The 15,048-nt window shown below is 37.2% G+C and overlaps 1 protein-coding gene across 2 annotated transcripts; it reads right to left on the bottom strand.

Annotated features, from left to right (window-relative positions):
- Positions 1 to 243: 243 nt before the first annotated feature.
- LOC129249882 (glutamate receptor ionotropic, kainate 1-like) lies at positions 244 to 14,242 on the bottom strand. Of its 2 annotated transcripts, none has more exons than XM_054889555.1 (4): positions 14,135 to 14,242; positions 12,861 to 13,518; positions 7,349 to 7,537; positions 244 to 922 (listed from the first exon to the last, which is right to left on the bottom strand). In XM_054889555.1, the coding sequence occupies exons 1-4, from the start codon at positions 14,213 to 14,215 to the stop codon at positions 351 to 353; spliced, it is 1,500 nt and encodes a 499-aa protein (XP_054745530.1). In that variant the 5' UTR covers positions 14,216 to 14,242; the 3' UTR covers positions 244 to 350. The 2 variants fall into 2 exon arrangements, with proteins under 2 accessions (XP_054745530.1, XP_054745529.1); XM_054889554.1 differs by lacking the exon at positions 14,135 to 14,242 and adding an exon at positions 13,970 to 14,120.
- Between the last annotated feature and the right edge of the window lie 806 nt (positions 14,243 to 15,048).

Here is a 15,048-nt window from a genome sequence, read left to right as displayed (position 1 = left end):
CCGGAACACGTGCAAGCAAAGCAGCTGTCAACTGTACATTTAAAATGGCGGAAACTCGTCTGCATGGGTGAGAGATATGAGTACCAACATATCGCTACAAAAAATCGAAATTCGAATATACGTAACGTGCGAAAATTCAAAATTCGGGATACTTTTTGAACACACCTCGTATATATGTTATACCATAACTTTTCTTGAACTGGTTATAAGTTCACGTTATTTCAATATGTATGCAGTGTCCAAATCAAAACAATTATTTATTATTAAGAATATGAGTTATTCCTATCACATATATGTATTTTTTTTTTTGTATCTTATTATCGCTTATATTTTTTGATTATTCATCGGTTTCATGGATTTGGATTGAAAGATATCGGTGAAGTCAATAGCTGAGAATCTGTGATGTGCTGTCTTCCAATTGGGTATATATTTGAATCATTAGTTGGGCTGCAAGTAATACTGAAGTGCGCACCTCTTGAAACCGTCATATGCACGTCAGTATGCTTCTCAACATCTTTGAACAAATGGCATGTCGGACAACGACGCTTTAGAGCTGGGCGCCGATGGGAGTCCATGCACCGTAAAGCATAACGAAATTCCTCAAGCATTTCACCGCAAAGTGAACGTTGGGGAGGTGTTTCAGTGCAACGGTAAGCTACAGCATGTTTTAAATTATGTTCTTGTTGTTGTTGGATAAATTGCATGCCAGCAATATAATCTCCGTTCAGTTTGCCGCGGCCGGAGTCATTAGTGAGGTCGAAACTATTAGGAGCCAGGGTTGCTGTATCTGTATCTACAGTGGGGTGGTCTTCTTCACAGCATACGTTTCGCTTATTTAGCGTCATAAAATGGTACCAGAACTCGAATACCGCTACGCACGCTGCCAGGCCTATACCCACGAGTAGAACAACGAACACGCCACCTACGGTTGAACAAATATGTCTATGGATATGTTGAGCAGTCACAAAATACATGTACATACATATGTGATTAAGCAATTTATTCTACTCATCGTAAGCTTACCTATAATTAGAACCAAAATGACCATGTGGTTCAAAGCTTTACTTTGATCATGTTTTGTTTGCTTTGCTTTGTTTATATGTGTTGAGTTGGAGGGTCTGTCGTATTTTAATGAAACTATGAATTCATTTATAAAAATATGTGTTTAATATTAATCAATTATATATGATCCGATGTATGATGAATGCCAAACCCTTCTGCAATTTCGCGACTTGTTAAATGTTTTTTTTTAAACCATTTGTTTATTGCGATCTGTTTCTTAAACATTAAGCAATATTTTTCCTTAACGTTATTTAATTAATTTAAGCTAAATAACACAGTTATGGAATACAACCAGTTCTGCAACCATTTATTAATTTTATGATAAATATATTAATAATTTAGACTAATTTACTAAAATATGAGGTCTTTTGTAGATTTTCTCTTAAGTCTGGTGAAGGTTATGGGATTTGCAACTATTCCTGTGACAAGAGGGTTTGAGTGCGATTGTAGTCGTGTGTTGTGTGATGTGGCATATTTTCTTATTTTTTTCTTCAATTGTTGTGGATACTTTGAGATCACTATGAATTTGTATATTGGTGAATCTTTTAAGTATTTCGATGTTGGATTTAGCTGCAGTGCCCCAAAGTTGAATGCCATACTTTCATATTGGTTTCAAGATAGCTGAGTGAGGTGACAGCTTACTTTCGAGAGAAACATGGGAATTTCGATGTAGGAACCAATTCAGGTTTCTAAGTTTTATTCCTAAAGCCTCCCGTTTGGTTAAAATATAGGTTTTCCATGTATCAAAATGCATGCCGAGATTTTGGGTGACGTTAGTTTGGGGGATGATTATATTATTGAGCTAAACGGGTGAGCAAGGTTTCGATTTAGTGTAAAAGTGACTTGGGAAGATTTTGTCTCATTTGGTTTAATGGGCCACTCTTTCAACCAATGAGTTATTTTATCAAGTCCTTTCTGGGATTTTTGGGAGGTCACATGGATGTGGGCACGTTCTAACTATTGTTTCATCAGAAGCTGATAGATCGTATGTGTATAGCAAGTATAGGACGGGCCCCATAATATTATCTTGGGGTACACCAGCTGAACTTTCACTTATTTCAAACTGTTTTTCACCTTGTTTGACAAAGAAATATCGATTTTCTAGATAGCACTTAATAAATATAATATGTAATAATTGTTTGACAAAGAAATATCGATTTTCTAGATAGCACTTAATAAATATAATATGTAATAATTTATTGGAAAAGTGTCTTTTATTGTATAGAGTAAGCCATCATGCCCAACGCGGTCAAAGGCTTGAGATATATCGAGTAAAGTCGCTGTGCAATATTTTTTTTTTCAAATGCTTTGTGAATACTATATACGGTACTGTGTTTTTTTCCTCAAACTGAATTGATGATTTGGGATAATATTTCGTTTTTTAATGATAGATATCATTCTTTTGAGGAAAAGGGAGGCCATTACTTTAGAGGCCATAGGCAATAGGCTGATGGGCCGATATGATACGACTTGTTCGGCGCTTTTTCCTGGTTTGAGGATCATGTTTACTTGAGCTACTTTCCATTGAGGTGGAACAAAACCAGATAATGCAATAGAATTGTGTATGTACGTAAGGAAAGTGAGTCTTTCTTCTGGGAGCTGTGTCAGCTTAAAGAGTTTTTCATACTTCTCTGTTTTCAGAGCATGCTTGGGTGAGCTATAATATATACTGATGAGATTGTGATAAGGTCAGTCGAACTCTTCACAACTATATTTGTGGCTCGAAAAGCTTCTTTTTGCATAGAATGCTTCATATTCCTTTTAATGAAAATAACAGAGGCAGCATGAGGTTTTTAATCGCGGTGCATTGTGTGATATAACTGATGGTTATTGAAGGTTCTTGTATTTCATGCAGCTTTTGTAATTCGCTAAATGACTTCCTTCAAATAAGGCGCATTTGACGTCCTCTGTTCTCGTTTTGCGCGAACAATCCGCGGACAAGTGGACTCCAGAACTTTTAATGCAGACGGGTTTTCTCCGGCAGTAAGTTTTAGTGTGGCCGTACTGCTGACATTTAACTCATTGAAGGATTTTGCGTTTCGGACGTGGGGGCTCAAAAACAATTTTCGTTTTGAACATCATTCACGTCATAAGTTCCTTTAATGTTCGGGCTTGGTTTTTTTTTTGTATTTCTGTGTTTTATATTGAAGATATTTAATGCTGTATGACCAATCTCTTTTATGCGGCCTAGCTCTTTAGGGTGTGGGAATAGCTTTCCCAATACTGGTGGTTTGAAAGTGTATATGTGTGGTCTTGATCGCAGTAGTTGACATTCGTTTGAAGCGTAAAGATCCTTTTTTATCTGTCATCAAAAATGTCTACGTAACGTCCCGAAAACAGTATTTGCGGGAAGTCATGCTTTATTAACACCTTTGAAAAAAAAAAACGTGAAGCTGAAAAGTGTCGTATATTGATCAATATTTACGGTAGTCACGTTCCATCAAATACAACTCGTGGTTTCAACGCTTTCAAAGTGGCAATTTCGACGTGCGTGATAAAGATCACGAAGGGCACCGATGAAATTCGAAGATACTTAACTACAACAATTATTGGATGAAGACGCATGTCCAACCCTTGATGATATATCTAAAAAGTTGGATGTGGACAGATTCACCGTCCGTAAACGTTTGCACGCGATGGGAATGGTCCAGAAAGCAGGTAACTGGGTGCATCAAGAGTTGAAGGAGATGTATATCGAGAGACGTTCGGTGACGTGTGAAATTCTTCTTGAACTGCAGAAAAGAAAAAATTTTCTACATCGCATCGTTATATTATGATAACCTAAAGCGTCGAAAATGTTGGAGCCTGCAGTAAGCCCTTTTTGGAGAGCGGTTCACATCTTATGAGAGTATCGCAAACTGGCTCAATGAATGAATCAAGTCAAAAGAACTCAAAATTTTCGTTGTTTCGCATAATATCGTGTATTATTTAAATGTTTAAACAATCCGTAACTTTGGCTAAGAAGCGACGGACACTTATAACCATACCATAGTTCGTCTAGATTTTCTTGAACGCATGTAGAAATATCCATATTTTTTAGAATAACTTTGAAGGTCCTCTCCTCTTTTGGCTTATATTTCGGTTTTTTTTTTGCTCTAGTAGGGGTACAATATTCTTATAGGACTCGTGATTGGAAGCTTGTATTTTCACTTGCTCAATGTTTATACGTTTCACATCGTAGGAGGTAGGAGCAGTTTCTGCTAAGAGCCTTATTAATGGTGAATCATTGTTGACTTGAACAAATATTGGTGGGGCTTTGTAGTTTCTTCTTGTGGTTAAGAGTTGGGTTCTTCTTCTTGAACTTCCAAAGGAGAAAATTTGTTTTCAGAGGGCTGAGCGCTACCGAGCCAGTATTCGTCCTGTTTGGCCTGCTTTTGGGGGGTTTAAGCTTCACTTTCCGGAAAATTCTATTACCCCACCTGACATTGTCGACACGAGTCGATAGGTAACGTGATGTTTCCCTGGAATCTATCCTGCCAGTTGACAGAATCACGTGCGCATTAAATAGTTTTTCCCCTTTTAAATCTCCTGGTTTTGACGATATCTTGCCTGTGATGCTTCAGGAAACAAGTACCTCGGTGGTTCCTGTCATGCAAGAAATCTACTTGGCGGGTATCTCTCTTAATCACGTCCCCGCCAACTGGAACAAAACGAGGGTTGTTTTCCTACCCAAGGCAGGGAGAAGGCTTAACGACTCGGCCAAGGACTTTTGGCCTATAAGTTTTACCTCATTAATCCTAAAGGTGTTTGAAAGATTGATTTATTATCATATCTGAGGACACATTGAATACAAATTATCTCCAGTGCAACATGCTTACCTGAAAGGGAAATTCACAGAATCAGCCTTACACGAGGTTGTAGGGGCTGTGAAAAAATCCTTGTCTTCATAGATATAGAAGGTGTTTTTAATAACATCAGGGCGGAGTCATTTGCCACTACGTTATATAGCCTGGAGGTGGAAAGACTTATCTGTCTCTGTATCTCGTCAATGCTTGGCTGCAGGGAAGTTAATGCGATCCCAAGAAGGGCTTAAGTCACTAGATTCATTCACAAAAGATCGCCGTAGGGTGGTGTCCTTTCGCCCCTACTTTGGCTAGTTGCTATTGACGAAGTTCTGTTAATGCTAAATAAGGGTGGGGTTAAGGCAGTAGAATACGCCGATGACTTGGTCCTGATGGTATCGGGACCGTTTCTCTCAGTCATAGCTGAGGTTTTGGAAAGGTCACTGGCTGTACTCCGTCGCTGGGATGCTACTTGCGGCGTCCGAGTCAACTCTGATAAAAGCTGAGCTCGTGCTGTATACCAGAAAATATAAACCTCCTACCTTTCCACTTCCCAAATTAAGCAACCACGTTCTCCCGCTCTCATCGGAAGTTAGGTAGTTTGGAGTGATACTTGACTCTAAACTCCATTGGAAGCTACACATTGAAAATCGGGTAAAGAAGGCCCGTATGGATTTCTACTCCTGCAAATTTATGTTCGGTAAAAAATGGGGACTCAAGCCACAGGTGGTGCTGTGGAGGAACAACGTAGTGGTTTTGTCAATAGTTCGGTGGGATGCTCTTCGGAAGTGCTATAATATGACTAAACTGGGAAGGGTGCAAAGGAAAAAGGAGCATGTAAAACTAGCCCCTATGTTGCCCTGAATGTCCTTTTGCACTTACTACCCATTGACTTTCACGTTATTTCCATCGCAGCTCAAAGTACAATCAGTTTAAAGGAGGTTGGCCTTTGGAGGTCATGGTAGCATTTTCGGGCAGTTAACACCATATTTCTCCGAACTACGAACAGATCTCTCTATCCGCAAACTAGAGTTTGAGGGTCGTGCTAGGGAGATCTTTCCAAATAGGTAAGATTGGATCGAGGGGCAAAAACGCACCTCTATCTTCACTGACGGGTCCAAGATGGAAACGGGAGTCGGAGTAGGGGTTTTCTCTTAATCAGCCAATTTATTTATCTCCTTTAAACAGCCGACTATTGTTAGTGTTTTTCAAGCAAAAGTCTTTGCGATCCGGCAGGCATGCATAATGCTTAGGGAGCGTGGGAGCGAGGAAGATTTTAAAATTTTCTCCGATAGTGAAACCGGGATCAAGGTTCTGACGACATCATGGTGTAGAACGAAACTAGTAAGCTCCTGTGAAGAGGAGATCAAATCTAACATTTTTCTAATTTCGATTTCAGGACATGGGAACATAGAGAAAAATGAAATTGCTGATGAGCTTGCCAGGAAGGTGACTGAATTGGCCTCAGAGACCTCCTACCCGGGCATCCGCATCCCCCTGACAGTTGTTAAAGGGGAACTACACAAATAATTTCTCAGGAAAGCGCAGAACAGATGGAACTCCATTTCTTCATGTGCTAAGATCACTGGGTGCTCCTTTCTGCGACAGCCTAGGCAGTATGCCAACATAACTCCCATCACTCTTCTCCATTATATCAACAGCTCTAGCTGACTGCCTGTTGGCGGCAGAATCTTTTCAATTGAGTTAAAGGTGGGAGTATGGCATTGGGTGCTCCATGTGCTTGAGAGAGGTATTGGACTCGCCTGTTGTTGCTTCTGTTGTGTAATTTGTCGTTGTGTGGTGATTGTTGAAAATTTTGCCGCATGTGAATGTTTTTTGGGGTGTTTTGTTGTAATTGTTTCTGCAACTGTTGTTGTTTTTTGATTGCACCACACCCATTAGGAGGGGAGTGGCCAGTCGGCATTTTTTTAATTTTTTGGGTTTCTTGTTTAAGTTTTTGTTTTTTTAGCTGTGAAATCCTTTTTTATCTTCTTTATCTAAGGGTGGAAAATTGCAGTTTTTTGTTTCTGTTTTTTTTTTGCTGCTCTATATACAGAAAAGGTTTTAAATTTTTATATTCATGTTATAACTATTTTGAGCAATTGCTGCAATAACATTCAACCGCACTATTGGGTAATTTGCACTTTTGCACGCTTTTCTCACTGTTTAAGGTATATTTTTGGCGCTGTTTTAGTGATAAATCGCGAACCCTTTAGGAATATGAATTTCCTTGTCTTCACTTCACTAGAGTTGCCAGTTGTTGGATCAGTTTCCAACATAGATGGCAAAACATGATTATCGATCTTGGATGGTCGTCCCGATCGATCACTTTTTTGATCAGATTCAGATCCCCTGAATATACATTTTCACATGCAACCGATACGTTGCTTCCTTTTTGGAATTCATAAAAAAAGCAATTTACAAGAAAAATTACCTTCTTATTTAAAAGACGACAGAACTTTCCCTCCAACCCAAAATTCATATACGTTTATCTAGGTACTAACCAATGTTATCCAGACCAAGTGCATTCGCCTTTGATTGTTTGTTATTGTTTTTACGTTGACAAGTATCTCCTGCGTTTTTCCACCACTTGTCGTACAACATCTGTATATCTCCCTTCTCTTGAAGTTTTAGTATAGACAGGGAAATTTTGTCACGCCATGGTGATCCTTTTGGTGTAGCGATACCATAACCTATAAAGCCAGTATTATGCTCAGAGAACTTAGATGTCAGAAAATATATAAGTAGATTCGTTAATAACTTGCAGTAAATCGCACTTAAAATATATGAATGTGTAATTGACCGATTTCTGGCTTAGATGACGATTAACCTGCAAAATACATCATTTCCTTTGAGTTGGCCATTTCAAGGCGACTTTCGCTAAAAATTAAAGGCCACTTTAGCTTTCATACAATAAACCACATGGCGGCGGCCGCCGTAGCCGAATGGGTTGTTGCGTGATTACCATACGGAATTCACAGAGAGAAATAATAGCGGTCGCTCCTCGGCAGGCAATGGCAAACCTCCGAGTGTATTTCTGCCATGAAAAAGCTCCTCATAAAAATATCTGCCGTTCGGAGTCGGCTTGAAACTGTAGGTCGCTCCATTTTGTGGAACAACATCAAGACGCACACCACAAATAGGAGGAGGAGCTCGGCCAAACACCCAAAAAAGGGTGTCCGCGCCAATTATATATATAATATATATATATGGGGCATTCTTTCTCAACGGGAGACCCCTATCCATCCAAAAATGTTTTTGACCTAGAGAGTTCTAATAGGGCTTAAAATTTAGCTCTTTTTATCTACTTTTCAATACAGAGTGGCCAAAAACGAAATTCAAGATGGCTCATTTAATATGGCTAAAAATGTAATCAAAATTCATTAAATTCATTTTAATAACCTATGCCAAAAAAATTCATTTCAACGGAAAGAGTTGTACGAAGTCTCAAAATTTAGCTAATAAAGTTTACTTTAAAATACAAAATGAAAAATTTTAAAATCCAAGATGGCGGCCAGAACATGGCGGACGTATTTTTGAAAAAAACTCATGAATTCGCATGAAACTCGTTACTCAGCGGTTTTTGGAGTCACTGATTACAAATCTGGTGTTAGATTTCCAAATTTCAAAATGGCGGATCCAATATGGATAGCTAAGGTCCAGACAGTTAAGGCAAGAATATTTTTGTCCCAACCGGTAAAGGTAAGGCAAGATCATAGTCTAGACAGTTAAGGCAAGACTAGTTTTGGTCCAACCAGCAAAGGTAAGACAAGATCATATTCCAGACAGTTAAGGCAAGACTTGTTTTGGTTTTGTTTTTTCGACTGTAATAAAATACTTTAATACTTGTAAAATATTTCTCTGACCATTTTACAAGTTTGTCATGCGATAAGATGGCTTCGGACGGCTTCTCTTTTAAACGTCGCGCCAATACCATCTGAGGGTCCTTTCCCATGCGCAGTCACATGTACATGCCATTCAGCTTTTACTCCAAAGTCTTCTTCTTAATGGACCAAGTTTGTCATTTGATATTTATTTTTGAAGTGTTGCTTGGCCCCATCGCTGAAATAAATTAATTTTTTCACATTATGGTTTTCCTTTAAATAAGGAATTGATATTCTTTGCATTGAATAAACAGCCGCAGTATCATGTCGAGTACTTTCAGATAAAAATACAAGACTCTTATGTCGCAAATTATATTGTTTTATAATATAAATTTAACAGTAACATTGTTAATTGGTTCCACTGATTTTCCATCATTTGTCATTTTTACATGAATTTATCAAAGAATTGCTTGGGTTTCAATGAAAATAACGAACTAAACCTCAAAAAACTCATCAAATTCTTAACTTCAGCTAAAAAAAAAAAAAAAAATTCAGGATGAATTGTTACAAATAAATTTTTTATTTAAAATAATTAAAAACCGAAAATTTCAACTTAATCAAGAAGATATTTATGAAGTTATTAAGCAAAGATTCAAAAGTGTTCTGTATATGAAAAATCACCCTTACACCCATATGGTAGCGATCAAAAAGTAAAATAAGGGATATGTCACGATACACGAAAAATGTTATGATTGGAACTGATTCCAAATCTATCAGGTATCAAGAAAACAAACCAACTTCAATTAATTTGTAAAAAAAATGTAAAATTGTCAATTGTCAATTGTATCTAAACAGCTATAATTTTAATTGTGAATTTTTAATGTCACATTTGTATTAAGCGACCCACAGAATCCTTCAAGACACAAATTCAATGTAAATTAAAAATATTTTTGACAAATCATTCGCCATATTGGATCCGCCATTTTGAAATTTGGAAATCTAACACCTGATTTGTAATCAGTGACTCCAAAAACCCCTGAGTAACGAGTTTCATGCGAATTCATGAGTTTTTTCAAAAATCCGTCCGCCATATTGGATCCGCCAATTTGAATTTTAAAAAACCAACACCAGATTTGTAATCAGTAACTCCAAAAACCGCTGAGTAACGAGTTTCATGCGAATTCATGAGTTTTTTCAAAAATACGTCCGCCATGTTGTGGCCACCATCTTGGATTTTTAAATTTTTCATTTTGTATTTTAAAGTAAACTTTATTAGCTAAATTTTGAGACTTCGTACAACTCTTTCCGTTGAAATGAATTTTTTTGGCATAGGTTATTAAAATGAATTTAATGAATTTTGATTACATTTTTAGCCATATTAAATGAGCCATCTTGAATTTCGTTTTTGGCCACTCTGTATTGAAAAGTAGATAAAAAGAGCTAAATTTTAAGCCCTATTAGAACTCTCTAGGTCAAAAACATTTTTGGATGGATAGGGGTCTCCCGTTGAGAAAGAATGCCCCATATATATAAGAGCGTATCACCAAAAAATAGTCAGCCGTACCTCCCCTCATATGAAGTGTTTTTAAAAACCGTTAAAAAAAAAAATTTTTTCTGGCAACCCTAGATGTCGCCCAATTACATTTTTCTTCATATCTTCGGCATTTATTGTCGGATTTTAAAGTGTGAGACATCAATTTTTTTGTCTCAAAGAGGAGGTTTTTCTCAAGAAAGTTCATTGAGCTCATGCGTTTCACTGTGGTACTGACCCACCATATCTTTGTTTCTACCACCCTATATAACAACCTAATGTCAGTTAATTGAAGACCGTAAAAAATCATAAATCTTTTGCGAAAAAAGTATTTCGATTCAATTAGTAGAATCAGAAATATAAACAATTTATTTTTAGTCTAAAGCCATACAAGAAAAAGTAAATTTTATTTATTTTCCTCGCTCGCGAAACAGTTAGTGAATTGTTTGTCTTGTAACGGAAATTTTAGTCCACAAAATTTTGTCGGGATTCAAGCTTGCTCGGATATTTCCCGGCCATACTCCAGGACCTTTCTGTCTTCCAAGCAAGCATCTCAATAGTGCATTAAAAGGCAGTTCGTTAAAATGAAAAAGACACACAAACCATTGCAACGGTCTCTGTAGATGGCATTCCATTTTTGTAACTACCCCGCCTTTGTTGCCAGTATTGGTAGGAGTTCCATCACAACAAATGGCAACCAGGTCATCCGTACTTATATGTTGTTGTTCTAAATATCCCACGATACTCCTCTGTATTCCAGTTGCGGAACTTTCAGTGGGCGTGGCATAGCCGAGAAATTGGGAACCGGGCTCTTTTACGATGGTGATATGTTCTTCATTTAACACAACATTCCGGATCACATTTGCCTCTGTTACTCTTTTTAAAGTTTTCTCTTTTTTGCCATCGAATGAGATACACTTTACAGAGCCATCACATTTGGCCGCCGCTAATGCTTCTTTGCGGAACTTCACACGTTCCCTATATACTTTGTTTTTGTCGATGATAAGCCCATCAAACAACTCATTAATTTGTGCAAGTGATTCTGCTAATTCCTCCTGTTTGGCTTTTGCAGCAATAGAAATTCTCAAATCTTTTATCAGCATAGTCGCAAGCAATGCACCGTAACGAACAGAGGTGTTGCTGCGGTCCAAAGCCGATCAAAAATTACGCAAGGAAATATTTTTTTTTCGTTCCGCTCATATTTTCTTCAAATTCCTGTTCTTCTTCGTTGTCTGGTAAGTACTCAATAGAGTAAACGTCGCTACGTATAGTGTTTGATGAACAAACTGTCGTCATTTGTTGTATGTCGTTCGTCGACCTCACATCTATGTACATTATCAAGAGTCATTAAGGCAGGCAGTTACATAAATTATTTTTTTCAATTCTACATACGCAACGCGAAATCACAAATAATGTATTCCACTCGTTTTCATCGTATTTAGATGGATGTTTCACTACGTTATAGCACTTATTCACAACACTATCTTATTTTCTACACGTAACACTGTTAGATAAAATTGAAATACCGCCGATCACTTCTATGACGAAGATATAACCCGAAATTAATAATATCGCGTTTAGTTGGCAGTTGGTTTTTTAAATCACAATCAACAAAACGCATTTTTAAAGTTTTTGCAGTTTTCAACACGCACCAAGTAAAATAACAATTGATTATGATGTCAAGGGCAAAACATAAAACAGAAAAAAGTAGATAAACAATAGTCGAGTTAATTTATAAAAAATTAGGTGGAGCATGCCGAAAAATGTGCAAAGAAAATAAGGCACCTAATGTATGGCTTTCAACTAAAAACAAAATTGGTTTTATTTCGAGTTTTACTGAATTAATTGAAGTACTTTTTTCGCAAAAGATTTACGATTTTTTACGGTCTTTAATTTGCTGTTATTAGATCGGTACATTAGGGTGGTAGCAACTGAGATATGGTGGGTAGGTACCACAACGGAGCGCCTGTGATCAATGAGCTTTTTTAGGAAAAACCCACTCCTTGGTGTATCACACTTTAAAATCCGACAATAAACGTCGAAGATATGAAGAAAAACGCAATTGGGCGACATCTAGGGTTGCCAGAAAAAAAAAAAATTTTTAACGGTTTTCAAAAACACTTCATATGAGGGGAGGTACGGGCGACTTTTTTTTTTTGCCTGTAGGGCGAGACGCTCTAATATATATATATATATATATAATACTTAAATAGGCTTTAACTGCTGATAAGTATTGGAATAGTACAGGGAAGTTAATAATTTCATTTAGCAAATCAGAATTGATTTTTCAAAGAAAGCACCTTTCCAACTCAGTACAGCGATGAACACTTCCACGGTATAAACAACCATTAGCATAATTCCTTCATCAATTGAAACGTTTCGGTAGAATTTGTGCTAAGCGAGGCAAAACTGTATATAAACTCTTTGTTCGATGTTGATTTTTCTACTATTGTCACACAACGAAACCAGTGCTTGAGCCACAATAACTTCGCTTCTATTTAATATGTAATATAGTACATGTTTTCTCTAGAAATACCTGTTTTTATAAAGTTTTGTTTGTTTCAGAAACCAACTTATTCTACTGCTTGTTTCTTACATTTACTGTCAGTCTTCACTGCAGGGACCATGTATGTACAGTATATCCTACATATAGATACTTACCTTTGGTATCTAGGAGGCCTCCGATCTGTGTCAAATTACAATCTCGCTGCACTATATAGTCAAGCATAGTGGATTCCATGAGAAACGCGTAATTACCTTTATTTACACGCCTTATACCCTCTTCGTAAGTGGAAGTGAAAGCAGTAGCTTTCTTATTATCCATGTTGCGCCACATTTTTCGATACGTCTCAATGATTGAGTCGCGAAAAAATGTCATTGTGGAGCCACTTTCAAGGGTACCGTAAGATATCTCTGTTTGGCTAGCCAAGTCCTCGGCATTTTCAATGGGCGTAATCATGCGTTCAACTGTCAAGAAAGCCGCCAAGTTAGCTGTGTACGAAGCAATGATAATTAGCGTGAAGAACCACCATATAGCGCTGACAATGCGAGTTGAGATCGATTTTGGATTTATGTCAGAGCCTTGCTGCATTAATGTTCCGATTGTAAACCAGAAACTGTTAGCTAATGAAAACTGATTAGTTATGGCAGGATTCCTTATATCGCATGGATAATTGTCATGATACTCGATTGGCGAGAACTTTGCTACGACGTAGATTGTAAATGATACCAAGAAATATGCAGCCAAAACATAGAGCCACACGTCATAAGCCAGTGGATTCATGAATGAAAACAAGCGAGAAGCCGGTGTTGATGGTACCTAGTTTGTGGACAAAAATTTTAACTTACATTAACATTTTTGGATATAAGTCACGTGGTAGCTGGAACAACGGTGTATTCCAAAAAAATCAAAATATAGAACAAACCGATTTTAAAATTTCACTTTACAATTTGTTCTAATGTGGTAATGTTTATATACATATACGTTTTACATATTTCGTACAGTATAAAAGAAAAGTTACAGTTAAAGTTAAAGTTAAAGCGCGCCAGCTTAACTTTCATTATTCCAGCAAACGCGCGAAATGTACGCTTTTATATACTCTAGAGGAAAGATATGTCCAATCTTTTTTTGTATTATGTAAGATGTAATTTAGCTGTCCAGTACCGTTTTGTAAAATAATTTCTTTGTAAAACCTCCGAATTCACTTACAGACTATTATTAGCAGTTATTCTAAGCATTGAACTGTTTGATTGAAATTTTACTAACTTACAACGTAATTACTCATTATTTGATCAGTAGTGCTGATTAAGTTTGCTATTATTTCCATTTCTTCAGAAATGATTTTATATCCCTTTAGGTCATTATAAGAGTCTATTGGAGTTGGAGTCAGTCGGAGTAATTTTCTTGAACGGTCGTAATGGTAAATATTAAATACCTTGAATAAAATACTTATGCCCAGGTTCATAAATGGTTTAGTAAAATCTATTACACTTTCACGCGCATATGTTATTGTCATCGACCCAACGGCTAAATCAGCTTTCTGAAACAAAAAAGAAACAAATTTAGTAACCTAAAAGGAATGTATAAGAAGCTCATTATCCAATTATTTTAAATTTATTAAATCTAACGTGCTGTATGCCAAGCACGGAGCAACCCAAAAAGCAGAGATAATGTGATTCAAAAACCACTAATTTTGTAAGTATGTATTTACGCAAAAGATATAAGTTAAGTCAATACAAGGTTTTTCAAGTTCGAGTTTCCTCTTTAGCAGCATTTTGTTTTAATAGCTGTAACAGTTCAGCTTTCTCTTTTGGCAAATGTTAAGTAAATTATCCAAAATGTACCAAAACGAGTTTGCTTGTGCTCGAGAACTGTATAAAAATTATTAAAATCGACTGCTGATTACGCAGATCTGTGAAAACTACGTTGGCGAAATTTGGCTATGGTGGCCGCGAAACTGGGGATATCATATTTCTGGAATAAAGTGCACATTAGTTCCGGATGTTTAATTGAAAATATCGCTGCTGTAAGGAAAATCAATGAGATGCGCCCCATTAAGATCGAGACCAGTAAGATCCTTATTATGGCAAACTGGCAATGGGAAGGAATTTAGTTCGACATGGGCTGGTTACTGTGTTATTCTAGGACTTTAGTAATCAAGGGTGACACCTTGCCGAAATAGCTCCTGGGTTAATGTCACGGTAGCCAACGTCCCGTTAAAACCTAGGCAGGCCTCAGGTAACGCTCTCTAAGCGTCACCATTCACTTGGTCGTGTAGGTCCAGTTGAATTTTTTCCTGGTTAGTGCTGACCCGGCTCTGAACACATATACCCATAAAGGCATGTGTCA

This window comes from Anastrepha obliqua, chromosome 6 (assembly GCF_027943255.1).
Source record: "Anastrepha obliqua isolate idAnaObli1 chromosome 6, idAnaObli1_1.0, whole genome shotgun sequence".
NCBI classification, from domain to species: domain Eukaryota; kingdom Metazoa; phylum Arthropoda; class Insecta; order Diptera; family Tephritidae; genus Anastrepha; species Anastrepha obliqua.
Note: the sequence above shows the minus strand (reverse complement) of the source record. Positions and strands in the feature narration are given on the sequence as shown.